Source organism: Coregonus lavaretus, assembly GCF_964263955.1.
Source record: "Coregonus lavaretus genome assembly, chromosome: 40".
Lineage (NCBI taxonomy): Eukaryota > Metazoa > Chordata > Actinopteri > Salmoniformes > Salmonidae > Coregonus > Coregonus lavaretus.
The window spans coordinates 4,194,601-4,215,809 of NC_140027.1; the positions used below are offsets into that span (position 1 = coordinate 4,194,601).

The 21,209-nt window shown below is 40.5% G+C and overlaps 1 protein-coding gene across 1 annotated transcript; it reads right to left on the reverse strand.

Moving 5' to 3' along the window:
- Positions 1-12,519: 12,519 nt before the first annotated feature.
- LOC311113525 (uncharacterized protein) lies at positions 12,520-19,971 on the reverse strand. The gene is made up of 3 exons (XM_084156767.1): positions 19,895-19,971; positions 13,420-13,623; positions 12,520-13,118 (listed from the first exon to the last, which is right to left on the reverse strand). The coding sequence occupies exons 2-3, from the start codon at positions 13,616-13,618 to the stop codon at positions 12,715-12,717; spliced, it is 603 nt and encodes a 200-aa protein (XP_084012893.1). The 5' UTR covers positions 13,619-13,623; positions 19,895-19,971; the 3' UTR covers positions 12,520-12,714.
- Between the last annotated feature and the right edge of the window lie 1,238 nt (positions 19,972-21,209).

Genomic DNA, 21,209 nt, shown 5'->3' on the forward strand with positions numbered 1-21,209 from the left:
TAACCAATGTGTGATGGGCGTGTGCCAGTAAAGGCAGTATAAGGCAGAGAATACCAAAAGGGTGGCTGGATACGTGCGCCCTGGTTCTACTGATTCAGCTAGTTAGAACTAGTCACCAGGAACCAAGGAAAGGGTTAAACAGACGTAGGAGGAGTTTTAACAAGAAGGAGAATAGCCCTATTTAGATGGATGCGATTGGGATACCAAGGGGGGTATCGGATGGATAACAAGCTATGAAAGAATTAGGGGAAGGGTTTACTACCACGTTCTTTTGGTGGGTGACAATAAACACAATTGTGAAGTGGATTAATTATATCTATTACGACCAACAACGATTTATTGGCGGGACTAGGATGCAGTAAAAGGGATCTCTGAAATTATCCGCCATCCCACTCATGACTTAGTAAAAGAGGTTGGCTCTAGATCAGGCAGAAAGGGCCGGTGTCTATAGAATGATAAGCCATTGTTGCACATTTATCCCTAACAACACCACACTGGATGGGACAGTCACCAGAGCTCTTGCAGAATTAACTGCACTAAGTGAAGAATGAACTGAGAACTCAGAAGTTAGTACATCGTGGATAGGGTGGTTTGATGAAATGTTTGGTAAATGGAAAACCACAGCAGCCACCATCTTAGGGGCGGTCAGTGTTTGTATGGATATTCTTGTATTATGTGGTTGTTGTCTTGTTCCCTGTGTCCGAGGATTGGTGAGTAAGGCGTTGGTGAAATGCAGTATCTCAACAATGATGAGAGATGGACCGACTCCGGACTCTGACCAGGGGAATGTGAAAAACGATCCTCCAGGCTTGGTGGATGACGAGGATTTTGACCCTGAAAGACCGCCATTGGATGAAATGTTTGTTAGTTCTGACGTAATCTCTGAGATTAATCATGCTTGTAAATACATTTATCCTGAATGTGAAAACATTTAGTCAAAGGGGTGGATTGATAGATTAATTTGTATTTTAAGAATAATGACTAAAGGATTTCACCCCAAATACAGTATAAATGTGTGAACGATGTTAGAGTTATAATGTAGTGTCAACCCACTAACAGAGGGGGGAAGTTAGAAACTGTTGAGAAAGCATTCCAGGGTGAAGGGGACTAAGAAACAGTTTAAAGGTAGGCGAAGCAAAGTGCCTTTATATGTCAAGGGATATAAAAGCTGTATGTATGTTCTTTGGCGCCAGAGCTCTCCATGATTAAAAAGACAGATCATTCTTGCTGGTTGCGGACCTTTGTTTAATTCATGATTAAACCAGAGAATGTACACCCTCTGGGAATTATTCAGAGCATTAAGTTTGATTAATTAGAGATAGAAATTCTCGTGACAGTGAACTCGTTGACAAAATAGACTGTTCGTTTCTGTTTTGTAGTTGAGTAATATTGTTTTCTTGGCGATATTTAAGGCGATTAAAATGGACTGATGATCTCCAAGAAGGCAGAAGGATGGGGAGAGTGGAATGCTGTGACCCAAAATGGTGGATTAGTTTGTGTATGGTTTCTTTCCAGAATTGTAGGGTGGGTGGACAGAGCCAGGCGGTGTGAAAGTAGTTTCCTGGAGTGTTGTTCATTCATTTTGATGCATTAATCTACTGTTTCTCAATCCTGGTCCAAGGGACCCAAAGGGGTGCACATTTTTGTTTTTGTCCTAGCACTAACACACTTGATTCAATTAATCATCCCTCATCATGTGTGTTGGAATACAGTGCATTCGGAAAGTATTCAGACCCCTTGACTGTTTCCAAAAAAAATTACATTACAGCCTTATTCTAAAATGGATTGAATCGTTTTTTCCCCTCATCAATCTACACACAATATCCCATAATGACAATGCAATTTTTTGTTCTAATTTTAGCAAATTTATTACAACTAAAAAACGGAAATATCAGATTTACATAAGTATTCAGACCCTTTACTCAGTACTTTGTTGAAACACCTTTGGCAGCAATTACAGCCTAAAGTATTCATGCTCTGGAGCATGTCTTCATCAAGGATCTCTCTTGTTATGATAAGTTTCTCGGGTGTTCAAAGAATCAAGGATGCAAGGATATACTGAGACACTTTGTAGAAAGTTAATGCAATTATTTAATGATCGGTACCGGATTCGTGACAGCAATGACCAGAGCTTTGCCCTGATGCTACGAACTAACTTTAACAAAGAAGACACTCTACCTTATATAGCCTTTATTACCCTCTTCCTGGCATACATCTGGCAAGTCTCCATGGGCACTCCCTGTCTTTGATGTTCATCACTTTTTACCGCAAGTCAGTATCCTACCCATCACTCATGCTATTCTAAACATCACTAATCTACCTTGACATAAGGAATGTAGACTATATGGCCCCAAACCACTCATCTCTTAACTCTTTCCCTGTCCTCACAATCCTATGACATGACATCATTACATCTCTGTACTTTGCTCCGTTCATCTTTCCCTCGATCTTGACTAGTCTCCCAGTCCCTGCCACTGAAAAACATCCCCACAGCATGATGCTTCCACCACCATGCTTCACCGTAAGGGTGGTGCCAGGTTTCCTCCAGACGTGACACTTGGCATTCAGGCCAAAGAGTTCAATCTTGGATTCATCAGACCAGAAAATCTTGTTTCTCAGGGTCGGAGAGTCGTTTAGATGTCTTTTGGAAAACTCCAAGTGGGCAGTCATGTGCCTTTTACTGAGGAGTGGCTTCGGTCTGGTCACTCTACCATAAAGGCCTGATTGGTGGAGTGCTGCAGAGATGGTTATCTTTCTGGAAGGTTCTCCCATCTCCACATAGGAACTCTGGAGCTCTGTCAGATGGACCATCAGGTTCTTGGTCATCTCCCTGACCAAGGCTCTTCTCCCCCAATTGCTTAGTTTGGCCGGGCGGCCAGCTCTAGGAAGAGACTTTGTGGTTCCAAACTTCTTCCATTTAAGAATGATGGAGGCCACTGTGTTCTTGGGGACCTTCAATGCTGCAGAAATGTTTTGGCACCCTTCCCCAGCTCTGTGCCTCGACACAATCCAGTCCCGGAGCTCTACGGACAATTTGTTGGACCTACCGGCTTGGTTTTTGCTCTGACATGCACTGTCAACTGTGGGACCTTATATGGACAGGTGTGTGCCTTTCCAAATCATGTCCAATCAATTGAAGTTACCAAAGGTGGACTCCAATCAAGTTATAGAAACATCTCAAGGATGATCAATGGAAACAGGATGCACCTGAGCTCAATTTCGAGTCTCATAGCAAAGGGTCTGAATACTTATGTAAATAGGGTATTTCAGTTTTTTATTTTTAACACATTTGCAAAAATGTCTAAAAACCTGTTTTTGCTTTGTCATTATGGGGTATTTTGTGTAGATTGATGAGGAAAAAAGTATTTAATCAATTTTAGAATAAGGCTGTAACGTAAGAAAATGTATATGGGTCTGAACACTTTCCGAATGCACTGTATCTAACATTCTAGTTAACATGATTTTCAAATCCAATGTAATTGTCACATTGTATAAGGATTTGAAGACAGGCGCAGGAATAAGTAGTAGGGGTTTTATTTTCTCCACCCAACACAAGGTACGTCATGAACAACGACGGGGAGGAAGCCCAAAACAAACACGTATATCTATACACACACACACACATATATATATTACACAGGGATGTAACCCAAACAAAAGAGCGGGGTGTAAACCTCTAAACAATACATGGGATGATACCCGCAATACCAAGAGCACAATCTCTAAACAATACATGGGACGAGACCCGTAATAACCAGAGCGCAATCTCTAAACAATACATGGGACGAGACCCGCAATAACCAGAGCGCAATCTCTAAACAATACATGGGACGAGACCCGTAATAACCAGAGCGCAATCTCTAAACAATACACTGGACGAGACCCGTAATAACCAGAGCACAATCTCTAAACAATACACTGGACGAGACCCGTAATAACCAGAGCACAATCTCTAAACAATACACTGGACGAGACCCGTAATAACCAGAGCACAATCTCTAAGCAATACACTGGACGAGACCCGTAATAACCAGAGCACAATCTCTAAACAATACACTGGACGAGACCCGTAATAACCAGAGCGCAATCTCTAAACAATACATGGGACGAGACCCGTAATACCAAGAGCACAAAACATGGTACTCACGAGACCAACGGACATGGGACAATAATCGACAAGGACAATGGGGAACAGAGGGCACATATATACACAAACTAATCAAGAGGGAATGGGAACCAGGTGTGCGTAATGAGACAAGACAGTCTGTGGTTGGCGGTAATAATGTATGTCAGTGACGCCTAGAAAGCCGGTGACGTAGACCTCTGGAACTGGTGAACGGTATGAGCAGCAGTACCGGGGGGATCCATGACAGTATTGAGGAAATGTGCAGGCTTTTCTCCGCTATATATATTTGTGCTTCCTGTAAGTGTATTGCACCATCACTCTGTACTCTTGAAATATCATGACTACAACCTTAGAAATAAAACTTTGATTACAATCTTGTGTTGTTGACCTCTGTTAAAATAAGTATCAGTATGTAGGATATCTGGTGGCAACCCCAATCATGTGATGTAATCACACACACACACACACACACACTACGTTACTTGTCATAATAACATCTTACAGAACACATACTAACATTTTCTCAGTTTGGTAACATTTATTTATTTGTCAAAAAACTACAGTGATTACATTGCTGATTTCTACCATACACTCAGAGTGTATCTTGAAGCACTATAAATCTGTGATTTATTCTGTCTTCATTTTTTATCAATCATTTGTATGTAGTTTAATCTGTGATTAATAAAGGGGGTTAAGATACAGGAGGTTCCCTGGTGGCGTTACTTTTTGGGGTTGTAATCTACCCCGTCCTCATCCACCCAGATCTCTCCGTTCTTGGTGAACTTCACATCTTTGTCAACAGTGAGGATGTAGGACTTGGGGTGACCCTCAGCATACTCTGCCAGGAGATTGTTCAGCCCATTCAATGGGGATTCCTCTGGGCAGCTATATGTATTGCCACTTTCTACTTGGAAGCCAGTGACATAGAGGTTCTGAGAGAGGTGGGTCTTCTTAAAGGTGCCTTCCAGGATGAGGATGGAGTCGCATTCCTTGAGTTGACTCCCCTCGATGAGGTCACTGAGATCCATCTGCTCTGTGTTGTAGTAGAGACGCACCTTGCCGCCTGTAACGTTGGCTATGGTGATGCTGGGTACTACAGTTTTTTGGGGAGTATTTGGTTGAGCTAAGAGAAAGAGAGAGAGTCATTGGACAGTTCTGAAATACATACGGTTGTCAGTATTAGGAGTTTGCTGAGAACAATGCTATGATCAACAATAAATAGTTGTTTATTTTAATGTATTTTTACGCTGGTGCTGGAACTGAGCTGTGAAATGTGAACGTATATGGACATGTAATTACTTTATGCTTTGACATGTCTAATATCAATGTGTGTTATAATCCCATGTGGAATGGGCCACGTGGCACAACAATAAAATATGAATGTATTTATTTATACAGTCCCTCCTGCTGGATAGGGTTACATACCGAAAAGACTGGTGGTGTTGGTCTGGTTGCCAATGGAAAAACTGTGTCCCCCATCGCCTGATATGGTTTGGCCTGATATGTTTTGGCCTGATATTTTCTGACTGTTGTCAACACGGTTGTCATTATGGCTGTCATTGTGACTGTTGATTTGTGAAGTACCATCATTTGAAGCACCATCATGTGAAGTATTCGCTCCCATTGCTGCTACGATAGAGAGAGGAGAGAAAGAGAATAACTAAAGGTTAAGTTGATTAAACTCAGTGGTGGAAAAAGTACTTAAGTGTAAAGATACCTTAATAGAAAATGAGTAAAGTAAAAGTCACCCAGTAAAATACTCCTTAAAATTCTAAAAGTATTTGGTTTTAAATATACTGAAGTATTAAAAGTAAATATAATTGCTAAAATATACTTAAGTATTAGACAAAATGTTAGATAAGTGTTCAACCCCTATCTTATGGCAAGCTTAGTTCAGGGGAAAACATTGACTTCAAAAATCTAATAATAAGATGCATTGACTCACTCTGTGATATAACGTATTTTGATACAGTATTGGTTAATGTCGATTGATCTCATATAGAGAGAACAAGGACACGCCATGTGTTTTTGATGTCACTGGTGAGTGACAGAGGGTCGGTGTGCCAAGATAGATTGAGGGCCACCGTTGCTAATCTTAGAAGGAGTATGTGGTGTAATGGCCTGGCTAGTGTGCCACACGATACCATGTATGGGGATCCTATTGTAGTAGATGAGTGACACTCAATAATGGTTGGCAACTGTGGGATAGAAGTAGCTCGAAAGGCATTATATAAACTGAGAGATTTGTCTATGTAATTCATTCAGATGACAAGAGGCTACGCCTGTACCGCTTGTCATTGAATCCAGTACTGTAACCATTAAACAATGACTGAATCAACTCCCCATCTGAGTGGTCGAATACCCTCTTGCATCCTGAACTTCTCGATACCAGAAAATCATAACAGATTGGCGTCAAAACGAACAGGATGCAGTTTACAGCCGAACTAACAGGTAAGCAGACTTTTTTTATTTATTTATTATGTCAAATTCTGCTTATCTGTGGTAAAGCTGAGCTGTAACGAACGTTTAAAATTCAAATATTTTTTTGAGGGGAACAGATGACTGGTATTCGAGTACTTAAATAGATGTAAGGAGAAGACAAATTAGATAATGACATAGTGCTATGATTCTAATCAGGGACCTTGTGAAGATGCTGGAGTAAACAGTTCCAAAAGTATCTATATCCACAGTAAAACGAGTCCTATATCGACATAACCTGAAAGGCCGCTCAGCAAGGAAGTAGCCACTGCTCCAAAACCGCCATAAAAAAGCTAGACTAAGGTTTGTAACTGCACATGGGGACAAAGATCGTGTCTTTTTTTCACCTAACTTTTAACCCAAATCCAATGACAGCATGAAATTCTTTGTTGAAAACTCAACCAAATGTAAATCAAAAGTAGACGTTGAACTGACATCTGTGCCCAGTGGGTAGTGATAGCTAGGCCTATTTGAAACATCTGCATCTACTGACAGCATTTACCTGCCAGATTCAGAAGCTTGAAAACCCCATTAGATTTTTGTCTAAAGTTTAGAAGAAAAAAAACGAAACATAATTTATGATGGTTTTTATTATATTTGATTTTGTTTTGCAGTGAAAGATAATAATTTCAGAATAGGTTTAGTTTTTCAAATGTTTTTCATTTATTATCTTTATTTCAGTTTACTAAATTGTTTTTCCAATTTTATTTGAATTTTAGTTTGAGTTTTCCTTTACTATAATAACCTTGGTATGGTATGGCCTTATTGAAAATGATTAACACATTTTGACTGTGACCATGATAAAGATCTCTATTGTTGACTCACCTGTGTGAATGAAGGTGTGTTTCTTCATGTCAGACCTCTGGTGAAATTAGATTAGCAGGTGGCTGGACAGGGTTGAAGAGCACTTGAACACTTTCCCACACACCGTAGAGGGAGTGATAGAACACAATTGAGTGAGTGAGACATGGAGGGGAAAGGGGATTTAGGAAGAAGATCTGAGTGATGCTTGGCTTGGTTTCAAATGCAGATGAAGGCCTATGGAACACTAGAGCCAAAGCAAATTAACATTGTATTCAAGACAACATGTCATTTATTTTTCAAAGCACATTCCACCAAATAGTTTTACAGTATTTGAAAACAAATGTGATCTTTGGTCACAGTGCCACCATGAAAATGTTTTAAACTTGTCTCAGCAGCATACATAATTGATGCAATGAGGGTAGAATTTGTTCACTTGGTCAATATTGTTTACCAAGCAAAGCAGAGCTGTTTTATAGAGGTACAAACATCCTGTGCTTTTTCATTTTGCACATAGGTGCATACAGACTCAGCTAGGCTACATTGTAACCACAAAGCATATGTGTCTCAGCCAGGACTGTTACAATTGTAACGGAATGAAAACATTTTAACAATGTGATTTAACAGATTGATGTTGGCAAAATAGATGGCCAAAATGCAGAACTGTGTTAAACAGCTTGGGGGGGAAATGTTTTTACAGATTTAAACATGTAGCCTAATATTAGACCTACTGTCACGTGCCTGTGCTCATCATGTTTCTTACAGGCAATGTGAAATGACACATTTGCTCGTGGTGCACGCAGCTCAAATGATATGTAACAACACATTGGACATGAAACAACGATACAAATGTAACAGCACAACAAAATAGATACAAATAAATATTTTGCAGGTGCCTTTTCATTTAAATGACCAAATAGTGCTTTCTAACGGTCGACACTAGTTACCACAGCCACAAAGTGATAAACCCCGCCTGTTTTCTCTATTGAAAATCTGATTTTAAACCTTACCCTAACCTCAACCCTAACTGTGAGGTTAAATTGTATTTTTTATTTTTATTTCTAACAAATACACCAAACAAAATATAATATACACCAAACTAATATACAGTGTTGTGAAAAAGTATTTGCCCCCATTCTGATTTTCTCTACTTTTGCATATTTTTAATACTGAATGTTATCAGATCTTCAACCAAAACCTGATATTATACAAAGGGAACCTGAGTTTACAAATAACAAAAAAAGGTATACTTATTTTACTTATTTTATGAACAAAGTTATGCAACACCCAATTCCCCTGTGTGAAAAAGTAATTGCCCCCTTACACTCAATACCTGGTTGCACTTTTATAGGGTAGCGCTGACAGAGAGAGTGAGGGTGGGTGGGGATCACCCTCAAACAATGTTCTGCTTTTAACCTATTGTAAGGTTTAAAAACAAACAAAACAAACATTTATCCTTATTGGAAGGCATTGTTTGCATTTTAGTCTACCTTAACAATGTTCCTCTTAATATTTATTACCAATTTCTGTTGGATATTCACTTTCTGCTTCACACTCATTAAATGTCTATTATTTTGAGATGAATATGTATTGCGCCGGAATGATAAAATACATCGGCCAATTCAGAACGGGAGAGATAAACTTTGGAGGGAGCTTCCTTTTTAAAAGGTAGCTGTCAACACTAGAGTTTCTTTCAGGAATCAAAATGTATTATAACTGGGCTAGCACTGCCATTCAGTCTACTGTTATTGCAGTGTTTTGTCCATAATGAGTCTGGCTCCTGAGACAGGATAGACTGGGAAACAGTGTCAGACCCCCACTCCTCCTGGGGGAGTGGTTCAATTTGCCTGCTTACTCATTGTTTTAATATCTCATCGTTTGGGATATCAACGAAAACTCCACCTGGGGTACAATAAATTGTAGCATTAAGTTTAGTTAACAAATCTCTACCTAAACAGTTACACGGTTGGGTGGGTGAATACAGAAAATCACTTTCAACATTCATTGGTCCTATGGAATAGGGCATGGGTTTTGTTTCAAAATGTTTTACCGGGGTGGAGGAAATCCCATAAGTGTTTAAGCACCTGTATCTACCAACATAGGAATGTCCTTCCCCTATATGTTTACCATAATATTTGGGCCAGATTGGTCTCCTTTTACCTTTGGGCATTGCTGTATCAAAGATGTTGTTTCCCCTGAGGGGCGTCCCTATTGTGGCTGGTTACTATCAAACTTTGTACCTTTCAACTGCTGCTCCATATAATGTACACAAATAAATAGTAATAGCAACTTGGGTGGTAGAGGAAACACTAGGGTGGGATCAGCTCAGTGGTAGCTGCAAGAAGTTGAGGTGTGGGGTCCAGTTTTCGTTGAAGGTTTGAATTTTGTCTTTGGTGGATGCTGTAATTTCTTCCATTGTGATGTGGTCTGTGAGAAGGTTAACTCGTTGACAAAATAGACTGTTCGTTTCTGTTTTTGTAGTTGAGTAATATTGTTTTCTTGGCAATATTTAAGGCAATTAAAATGCTGTGACCCAAAATTGTGGATTAGTTTGTGTATGGTTTCTTTCCAGAATTGTAGGGTGGGTGGACAGAGCCAGGCGGTGTGAAAGTAGTTTCCTGGAGTGTTGTTCATTCATTTTGACGCATTAATCTACTGTTTCTCAATCCTGGTCCAAGGGACCCAAAGGGGTGCACATTTTTGTTTTTGTCCTAGCACTAACACACTTGATTCAATTAATCATCACTCATCATGTGTGTTGGAATACAGTGCATTCGGAAAGTATTCAGACCCCTTGACTTTTTCCACATTTTGTTACATTACAGCCTTATTCTAAAATGGATTGAATATTTTTTTCCCCTTATCAATCTACACACAATATCCCATAATGACAATGCAATTTTTTGTTCTAATTTTAACAAATTTATTACAACTAAAAAACGGAAATATTCAGACCCTTTACTCAGTACTTTGTTGAAACACCTTTGGCATCAATTACAGCCAAGAGTATTCTTGGGTATGACGCTACAAGCTTGGCACACATGTATTTGGGGAGTTTCTCAATTTCTTCTCTGCAGATCCTCTCAAGCTCTGTCAGGTTGGATGGGGAGCGTCGCTGCACAGCTATTTTCAGGTCTCTACAGAAATGTTTGATCGGGTTCAAATCCAGGCTCTGGCTGGGTCACTCAAGGACATTCAGAGACTTGTCATGAAGCCACTCCTGCGTTGTCTTGGCTGTATGCTTAGGGTCGTTGTACTGTTGGAAGGTGAACCTTTGCCCCAGTCTGAGGTCCTGAGCGCTCTGGAGCAGGTCTTCATCAAGGATCTCTCTGTACTTTGCTCCGTTCATCTTTCCCTCGATCTTGACTAGTCTCCCAGTCCCTTCCACTGAAAAACATCCCCCCAGCATGATGCTTCCACCACCATGCTTCACCGTAAGGGTCCTTCAATGCTGCAGAAATGTTTTGGCACCCTTCCCCAGATCTGTGCCTCGACACAATCCAGTCTCGGAGCTCTACGGACAATTCGTTGGACCTACCGGCTTGGTTTTTGCTCTGACATGCACTGTCAACTGTGGGACCTTATATGGACAGGTGTGTGCCTTTCCAAATCATGTCCAATCAATTGAAGTTATCACAGGTGGACTCCAATCAAGTTATAGAAACATCTCAAGGATGATCAATGGAAACAGGATGCACCTGAGCTCAATTTCGAGTCTCATAGCAAAGGGTCTATGTACCTATGATGAAAATTACAGGCCTCTCTCATCTTTTTAAGTGGGAGAACTTGCACAATTGGTGGCTGACTAAATACTTATTTTCCCCACTGTATGTAAATAGGGTATTTCAGTTTTTATTTTTAATACATTTGCAAAAATGTCTAAAAACCAGTTTTTGCTTTGTCATTATGGGGTATTTTGTGAAGATTGATGAGGAAAAAAGTATTTAATCAATTTTAGAATAAGGCTGTAACCTAAGAAAATGTAAATGGGTCTGAACACTTTCCGAATGCACTGTATCTAACATTCTAGTTCACATGATTTTCAAATCCAATGTAATTGTCACATTGTATAAGGATTTGAAGACAGGCGCAGGAATAAGTAGTAGGGGTTTTATTTTCTCGACCCAACACAAGGTACGTCATGAACAACGACGGGGACGAAGCCCAAAACAAACACGTGTATATATATATATATATATATATTACACCGGGATGTAACCCAAACAAAAGTGAGGGGTGTAAGCCTCTAAACAATACACTGGACGAGACCCGTAATAACCAGAGCACAATCTCTAAACAATACACTGGACGAGACCCGTAATAACCAGAGCGCAATCTCTAAATAATACACTGGACGAGACCCGTAATAACCAGAGCGCAATCTCTAAATAATACACTGGACGAGACCCGTAATAACCAGAGCGCAATCTCTAAACAATACACTGGACGAGACCCGTAATAACCAGAGCACAATCTCTAAACAATACACTGGACGAGACCCGTAATAACCAGAGCGCAATCTCTAAACAATACACTGGACGAGACCCGCAATAACCAGAGCAAAATACACGGTACTCACGAGACCAATGGACATGGGACAATAATCGACAAGGACAATGGGGAACAGAGGGCACATATATACACAAACTAATCAAGAGGGAATGGGAACCAGGTGTGCGTAATGAGACAAGACAGTCTGTGGTTGGTGGTAATAATGTATGTCAGTGACGCCTAGAAAGCCGGTGACGTAGACCTCTGGAACTGGTGAACGGTATGAGCAGCAGTACCGGGGGGATCCATGACAGTATTGAGGAAATGTGCAGGCTTTTCTCCGCTATATATATTTGTGCTGCCTGTAAGTGTATTGCACCATCACTCTGTACTCTTGAAATATCATGACTACAACCTTAGAAATAAAACTTTGATTACAATCTTGTGTTGTTGACCTCTGTTAAAATAAGTATCAGTATGTAGGATATCTGGTGGCAACCCCAATCATGTGATGTAATCACACACACACACACACACACACACACACACACACACACACACACACACACACACTACGTTACTTGTCATAATAACATCTTACAGAACACATACTAACATTTTCTCAGTTTGGTAACATTTATTTATTTGTCAAAAAACTACAGTGATTACATTGCTGATTTCTACCATACACTCAGAGTGTATCTTGAAGCACTACAAATCTGTGATTTATTCTGTCTTTATTTTTTATCAATCATTTGTATGTAGTTTAATCTGTGATTAATAAAGGGGGTTAAGATACAGGAGGTTCCCTGGTGGCGTTACTTTTTGGGGTTGTAATCTACCCCGTCCTCATCCACCCAGATCTCTCCATTCTTGGTGAACTTCACATCTTTGTCAACAGTGAGGATGTAGGACTTGGGGTGACCCTCAGCATACTCTGCCAGGAGATTGTTCAGCCCATTCAATGGGGATTCCTCTGGGCAGCTATATGTATTGCCACTTTCTACTTGGAAGCCAGTGACATAGAGGTTCTGAGGGAGGTGGGTCTTCTTAAAGATGCCTTCCAGGATGAGGATGGAGTTGCCTTTCTTGAGTTGACTCCCCTCGATGAGGTCACTGAGATCCATCTGCTCTGTATTGTAGTAGAGACGCACCTTGCCGCCTGTAACGTTGGCTATGGTGATGCTGGGTACTACAGTTTTTTGGGGAGTATTTGGTTGAGCTAAGAGAAAGAGAGAGAGTCATTGGACAGTTCTGAAATACATACGGTTGTCAGTATTAGGAGTTTGCTGAGAACAATGCTATGATCAACAATAAATAGTTGTTTATTTTAATGTATTTTTACGCTGGTGCTGGAACTGAGCTGTGAAATGTGAACGTATATGGACATGTAATTACTTATGCTTTGACATGTCTAATATCAATGTGTGTTATAATCCCATGTGGAATGGGCCACGTGGCACAACAATAAAATATGAATGTATTTATTTATACAGTCCCTCCTGCTGGATAGGGTTACATACCGAAAAGACTGGTGGTGTTGGTCTGGTTGCCAATGGAAAAACTGTGTCCCCCATCGCCTGATATGGTTTGGCCTGATATGTTTTGGCCTGATATTTTCTGACTGTTGTCAGCATGGTTGTAATTATGGCTGTCATTGTGACTGTTGATTTTTGAAGTACCATCATTTGAAGCACCATCATGTGAAATATTCGCTCCCATTGCTGCTACGATAGAGAGAGGAGAGAAAGAGAGGGGGAGAGAAAGAGAATAACTAAGGGTTAAGTTGATTAAATTCAGTGTTGGAAAAAGTACTTAAGTGTCATACTTGAGTAAAAGTAAAGATACCTTAATAGAAAATGAGTAAAGTAAAAGTCACCCAGTAAAATACTCCTTAAAATTCTAAAAGTATTTGGTTTTAAATATACTGAAGTATTAAAAGTAAATATAATTGCTAAAATACACTTAAGTATTACACAAAATGTTAGATAAGTGTTCAACCCCTATCTTATGGCAAGCTTAGTTCAGGGGAAAACATTGACTTCAAAAATCTAATAATGAGATGCATTGACTCACTCTGTGATATAACGTCTTTTGATACAGTATTGGTTAATGTCGATTAATCTCATACAGAGAGGACAAAGACATGCCATGTGTTATTGATGTCACTGGTGAGTGACAGAGGGTCGGTGTGCCAAGATAGATTGAGGGCCACCGTTGCTAATCTTAGAAGGAGTATGTGGTGTAATGGCCTGGCTAGTGTGCCACACGATACCATCTATGGGGATCCTATTGTAGTAGATGAGTGACACTCAATAATGGTTGGCAACTGTGGGATAGAAGTAGCTCGAAAGGCATTATTTAAACTGAGAGATGTGTCTATGTAATTCATTCAGATGACAAGAGGCTACGCCTGTACCGCTTGTCATTGAATCCAGTACTGTAACCATTAAATAATGACTGAATCAACTCCCCATCTGAGTGGTCGAATACCCTCTTGCATCCTGAACTTCTCGATACCAGAAAATCATCATAACAGATTGGCGTCTATACGAACAGGATGCAGTTTACAGCCGAACTAACAGGTCAGCAGACTTTCATATTTATTTATTATGTCAAATTCTGCTTATCTGTGGTAAAGCTGAGCTGTAACGAACGTTTAAAATTCAAATATTTTTTTGAGGGGAACAGATGACTGGTATTCGAGTACGTAAATAGATGTAAGGAGAAGACAAATTAGATAATGACATAGTGCTATGATTCTAATCAGGGACCTTGTGAAGATGCTGGAGTAAACAGTTACAAAAGTATCTATATCCACAGTAAAAACGAGTCCTATATTGACATAACCTGAAAGGCCGCTCAGCAAGGAAGAAGCCACTGCTCCAAAACTGCCATAAAAAAGCCAGACTAAGGTTTGTAACTGCACATGGGGACAAAGATCGTAGTTTTTGGAGAAATGTCCTCTGGTCTGATGAAACTAAAATATAACTGTTTGGCCATAATGACCATCGTTATGTTTAGAGGAAAAAGGGGGTACTTGCAAGCTGAAGAACACCATCCCAACCGTGAAGCACGGGGGTGGCAGCGTCATGCTGTGGGGGTGCTTTGCTGCAGGAGGGACTGGTGCACTTCACAAAATAGATGGCATCATGAGGAAGGAAAATTATGTGGATATATTGAAGCAACATCTCAAGACATCAGTCAGGGAGTTAAAGCTTGGTCACAAATGGGTCTTCCAAATGGACAATGACCCCAAGCATACTTCCAAAGTTGTGGCAAAATGGCTTAATGACAACAAAGTCAAGGTATTGGAGTGGCCATCACAAAGCCCTGAACTCAATCCTATAGAAAATGTGTGGGCAGAACTGAAAAAGCGTGTGCGAGCAAGGAGGCCTACAAACCTGACTCAGTTACACCAGCTCTGTCAGGAGGAATGGGCCAAAATTCACCCAACTTATTGTGGGAAGCTTGTGGAAGGCTACCCGTAACATTTGACCCAAGTTAAACAATTTAAAGGTAATGATACCAAATACTAATTGAGTGTATGTAAACTTCTGACCCACTGGGAATGTGATGAAAGAAATAAAAGCTGAAATAAATCATTCTCTCTACTATTATTCTGACATTTCACATTCTTAAAATAAAGTGGTGATCCTAACTGACCTAAGACAGGTCATTTTTACTAGGATTAAATGTCAGGAATTGTGAAAAACGGTGTTTAAATGTATTTGGCTAAGGTGTATGTAAACTTCCGACTTCAACTGTATATACACTGCTAAATTAATAGTACTAACAATGCATTGAGATGATGATCTGTAGTTATTCTCTGGATGAGGAAGGTCATAATAGAATTATGGATATACTGTATGTTAATATACGTGTACACTCACAGTTGTAATGGGTGCTAAAGTTGAGGGGTTTAATTTTTAAGTGATAGGACCAATGTGAAAATCATCATAACACTCTGTGTGCAATAATAGTCCTCTGTAGCTCAGTTGGTAGAGCATGGCGCTTGCAACGGCAGGGTTGTGGGTTCGTTTCCCACGGGGTGCCAGTATGAAAATCTATGCACTCACTAAACTGTAAGTCACTCTGGATAAGAGCGTCTGCTAAATGACTAAAATGTAAATGTCAATATGATTTTTTAACAACTACCCCATCTCTGTACTGTACCCCATACACACAACATATCTTTAAGGCCCCTTAGTCATCCTTGCTCAGGTATGTCACTATAGGCGCCTGAGCAATGGAGCAAGCAGAGAAGCTGCATCCCCACTTTCAAAATAGGGATACAAATGTATGTTTTTGCATCACTACTTTCTTACCAGAAAAGGATCATGATCCCCATTGGGTAATTTGTCATGTTCAATTATTATTAATGTTTTGAGCTAGTCTGTATTAAAATAGATATGTCCATTTTATATAATACATAATAATTAACGGATTGAATTTTACACCCCCTTCCCCGTTGCCTCAAGATTCATGGTTTACTTCCCTCCCGTGCGCCACTGTTTTGGTTCAGTGCAGTTACACATTTTTTCTACTAGCTACAACAACCACAAAGTCAAAATTGACAATTTTGTAAATATTCATGAAAACAAAAATTAGCTTTTTGGTCCAAATTTAAGGTAAGGGTTAGGCATAAGGTTAGCAGTGTGGTTAGGGTTGAGGTTAGGGTAAGGTTTAAAATAAGATTTTAAGAAGAAACATTGTACAAATAGGCAGAGTTTATCACTTTGTGACGGTGGTAACTAGTGACGACCGTTAGAAAGCACTATTCTGTGTTTAAAATGAAAAGGCACCTGCAAAAAAAAATGGTTTATCTACTTTGTTGTGCTGTTACATTTGTATCTTTGTTTCATGTCCAATGGGTTGTTACATATCATTTGAGTTTTGTGCACCAAAGTGATGCTTTGCTTGTTAAGTAATATTGACCAAATATACCAATTCTACATTTTCATGGTGGCACTGTGATAGTGCTTCAAACAATAAAAACACCATGTCGGACGTCAAAACTCGATCTATAACCAAAGATCACATTTGTATATACTATAACACAGTATAACACAGTGCCACTAACGAGGCCCACTACCAAGGACTGTGGCCTCTCCTTCTCCATGGCCAACGTGATTAAGACGTTTAAGCATGTTAACCCCCGCAAGGCTGCCGGCCCAGATGGAGGAGTACCTATGTAAGAATGCTGTTCATTGACTATAGCTCAGTATTCAACACCATAGTACCCTCCAAGCTCATCATTAAGCTCGAGGCCCTGGGTCTGAACCCCGCCCTGTGCAACTGTGTCCTGGACTTCCTGACGGGCCGCCCCCAGATGGTGAAGGTAGGAAACAACATCTCCACTTTGCTGATCCTCAACACTGGGGCCCCACAAGGGTGCGTGCTCAGCCCCCTCCTGTACTCCCTGTTCACCCATGACTGCGTGGCCAAGCACTCCTCCAACTCAATCATCAAGTTTGCAGACAACACAACAGTACTAGGCTTGATTACCAACAATGACGAGACCGCCTACAGGGAGGAGGTGAGGGCTCTGGGAGTGTGGTGCCAGGAAAATAACCTCTCACTCAACATTAACAAAACAAAGGAGATGATCGTGGACTTCAGGAAACAACAGCAGGTGCACCCCCTTATCCTCATCGACGGGACCGCAGTGGAGAATTGGAAAGCTTCAAGTTCCTTGGCGTACACATCACCGACAAACTGACATGGTCCACCCACGCAGACAGTGTGGTGAAGAAAGCACAACAGAGCCTCTTCAACCTCAGGAGGCTGAAGAAATTCGGCTTAGGACCTAAAACCCTTACAGATGCACAAACTTTTACAGATGCACAATTGAGAGTATCCTGTCGGGCTGTATCACCGCCTGGTACGGCAACTGCACCGCCCGCAACCGCAGGGCTCTTCAGAGGGTGGTGCGGTCTGCCTTATGCATCACCGGGGGCAAACTACCCGCCCTCCAAGACACATACAGCACCCAATGTCACAGGAAGGCCAAAAAGATCATCAAAGACATCAACCACCTGAACCACTGCCTGTTCACCCCGCTATCATCTAGAAGGCGAGGTCAGTACAGGTGCATCAAAGCTGGAACCGAGAGAATGAAAAACAGCTTCTATCTCAAGGCCATCAGACTGTTAAATAGCCATCACTAGCACATTAGAGGCTGCTGTTGCCTATTGAAATCACTGGCCACTTTAAGAAATGGAACACTAGTCACTTTAATAATGTTTACATATCTTGCACTACTCATCTCATATGTATATACTGCATTCTATTCTATAATATTCTACTGTATCTTAGTCCATGCCGCTGTGTCATTGCTTGTCCATATACGTACATATTCTTAAATCCCATTCCTTACTAGTTGTGTGTGTATTACGTATATGTTGTGGAATTGTTAGATACTACTTGTTAGAAGTAGTGCACTGTCGGAGCTAGAAGCACAAGCATTTCGCTACACCCGCTATAACATCTGCTAAACACGTGTATGTGACCAATAAAATTTGATTTGATTTGATGTGATATAACCCCCCTAAACATAGACAGGTTCCACACTGGTAATTTGCAAAAACATTAGTTTGATAAAGAACATATTTTCATCAGAATCATTAAGCCCAGTCTACTTGTTGTTTTCAACAAACAGATGTTGCGGCCGTAATTCATCACCATGCGGTGTTCAATGTAGAATTGTCCATTTAGAAAATTCCAAAGAATAGGCAGAATAAATGAAATATAACGTATGTATAGGAAAATACAGATTTTGATTTTAACCCTGAAAAAATTGTTTTAAACTCTGCCAAATTATCACTATTTGAGAGTAACTGTTCCAGCCATGAGACACACATCTGTTCAAGCTGCCAAATTCTATCATTTGGAAAAAAATATACTGTGCTATTTTATTCTGTTATATTACATTCTGTTTTTTTTTACTATTAAATGGGTATGTCTTGACTGTGATAAATGCTCTGGAAATAAGACCTTTAGCTAAATTAACAAAACAAGGCTCTGCCATTGCACAGCCCTAGGCTTCTACAAATAAGCGCCTGCTGAGGTGACTGCCTTTTTGAAGATTGTGTTCCACAATATAATATAACCAGTGTGTATTATGGTTTCAATAAATCAATCTTAAATGGCACTTTTTATTGACTGAATATATATGGGTCACTTTAGCAATTAGGATTTGTTATCTGTAATGGTTGTGATAAATTAGGCATTGTTGCGAACTGTTGGCATATAGGCCTAGATATGTGCACACATCTTTTTTTATTGCCTTGTGTTCTAAAGATATATATTTTTTTATTGGAGTACTGGAGTTCAATATATTTTATTGTGTCAGAACCTAAGATGAAAACCTATGATGAAAATGGCTATCATGAGGACCCCCACAGGAATGGAAGACCCAGAGTTACATCTGCTGCAGAGGATAAGTTCATTAGAGAAATTGCAGCCCAAAGAAATGCTTCATAGAGTAACCGACACATCTCAACATCAACTGTTCAGAGGGGACCATGTGAATCAGGCCTTCATGGTCGAATTGCTGCAAGAAGAAGAGACCTGCTTGGGCTAAGAAACACGAGCAATGGACATTAGACCAGTGGAAATGTGTCTTTGGTCTGGAGTCCAAATGTGATATTTTTGGTTCCAACCGCCGTGTCTTTGTGAGACAAGCTGTCATCAAGGCAAAGGGTGGCTATTTGAAGAATCTCAAATATAAAATATATTTGGAATTGTTTAACACTTTTTTGGTTACTACATGATTCCATATGTGTTATTTCATAGTTTTGATGTCTTCACTATTATTCTACAATGTAAAAAAACTAAAAAAAACTTGAATGAGTAGGTGTGTCCATACTTTTGACTGGTAGTGCATGTCACCATAAAGCTCTCTGTAGCAATTAGTCCTGGGGCCGAGATTATCATGAGGCCAATAGGGATTTTAAAACCTAAACCTTAGGCATGTATTTAAAATAATGTATTTACCTGTGTCTGTGTGTTCTTCCTCGGTGCAGTGGTGCGCTTGAAGGTTGCAGTAATCAGGTGTTCTAGTGCAGAGTGGAGAGATGTCTCTGCTTTTATAGGGTAGCGCTGACAGAGAGAGGGGGGGTGGGTGGGTGGGTAGTTCTCAGCCCAATCCATTCCAGGTAAATGTTTATGTTCCAGAGAACTGAAGAGGAGGACTCAGTTCCAGAGAAGCAATGTGGGTGTCACAAGATAAATATATTTAGATATGTCAAGCACTAAAACGTATTTTATCTCAAAGGGCCATATCTTTAACTACCCCAGTCCTTCTCAAATAGTGGGGCGCGCCCCCCTGGGGGGGCTCGGAGCGATGCCAGGGGGGGCGCGTGTGACCCCGGGGAACATGCTTTTTTTTTGCCGCAGGGAGTAGTTTTTTTTTGCACCGAACAAGAGCACACAGCACAGAGCAGGAGATATGAAGTGCAGATAACAAACCCTTAAGAGACCATGGAAACATATCTAACAGGGATGAAAAGAAAGACGGAGATAATGAGACAAAGTCTCCCGAAAGCTAAGACGAGGAAATATGACGAAGCGTATGTAGCGCTTGGCTTCACTGTGACTACGGTGGGAGACGAGGAAAGACCGATATGTTTACTGTGTCTAAAAATGTTGGCAGCGGACAGCATGAAGCCAAATAAATTAAGGCGTCACTTAAAGACATTACACCCCAATCACGCTGATAAGCCTCTTGAGTTTTTTCAGCGAAAACGTGCCGAATATTGCCAACAATCGTCCCGCTTTGTGAATGCTACTTCAGTAAACAGCGTCATATAAGGTGGCGTACCAAATTGCTCAGTGCAGAAAACCCCACTCCATAGCAGAGGAGTTGATACTGCCTGCAGTATTAGACATGGTCTCTGTCATGCTGGATGACGCAAGTGCTGCAAAAATACAAACTATCCCTCTGTCCAATGACACTGTCGCCAGACGTATAGATGACATTGATAACGATCTTAAAGAACAGCTGGTAAACTCAAAGACAAACTTTTTGCCTTACAGTTCGATGAAGCAACTGACAGCAACAAAGACTGTTTATCGTTTATGTACGTTTTGACATGACAAACTCCCTGTGTGAGGATCTACTTTTTTGTAAATATGTCAGAGACAGAGCCACAGCTGAAGAGCTATTCAAAATGCTGGACTACTTCCTGACTGAGAATGGGCTAAAGTGGGAGAACTGCATTGGTGTTTGCAGTGATGGTGCACAGACCATGGCAGGGATGAGAAAAGGACTTCGGGCACTCATCAAGAAGGCCTCACCTAATGCTGAGTG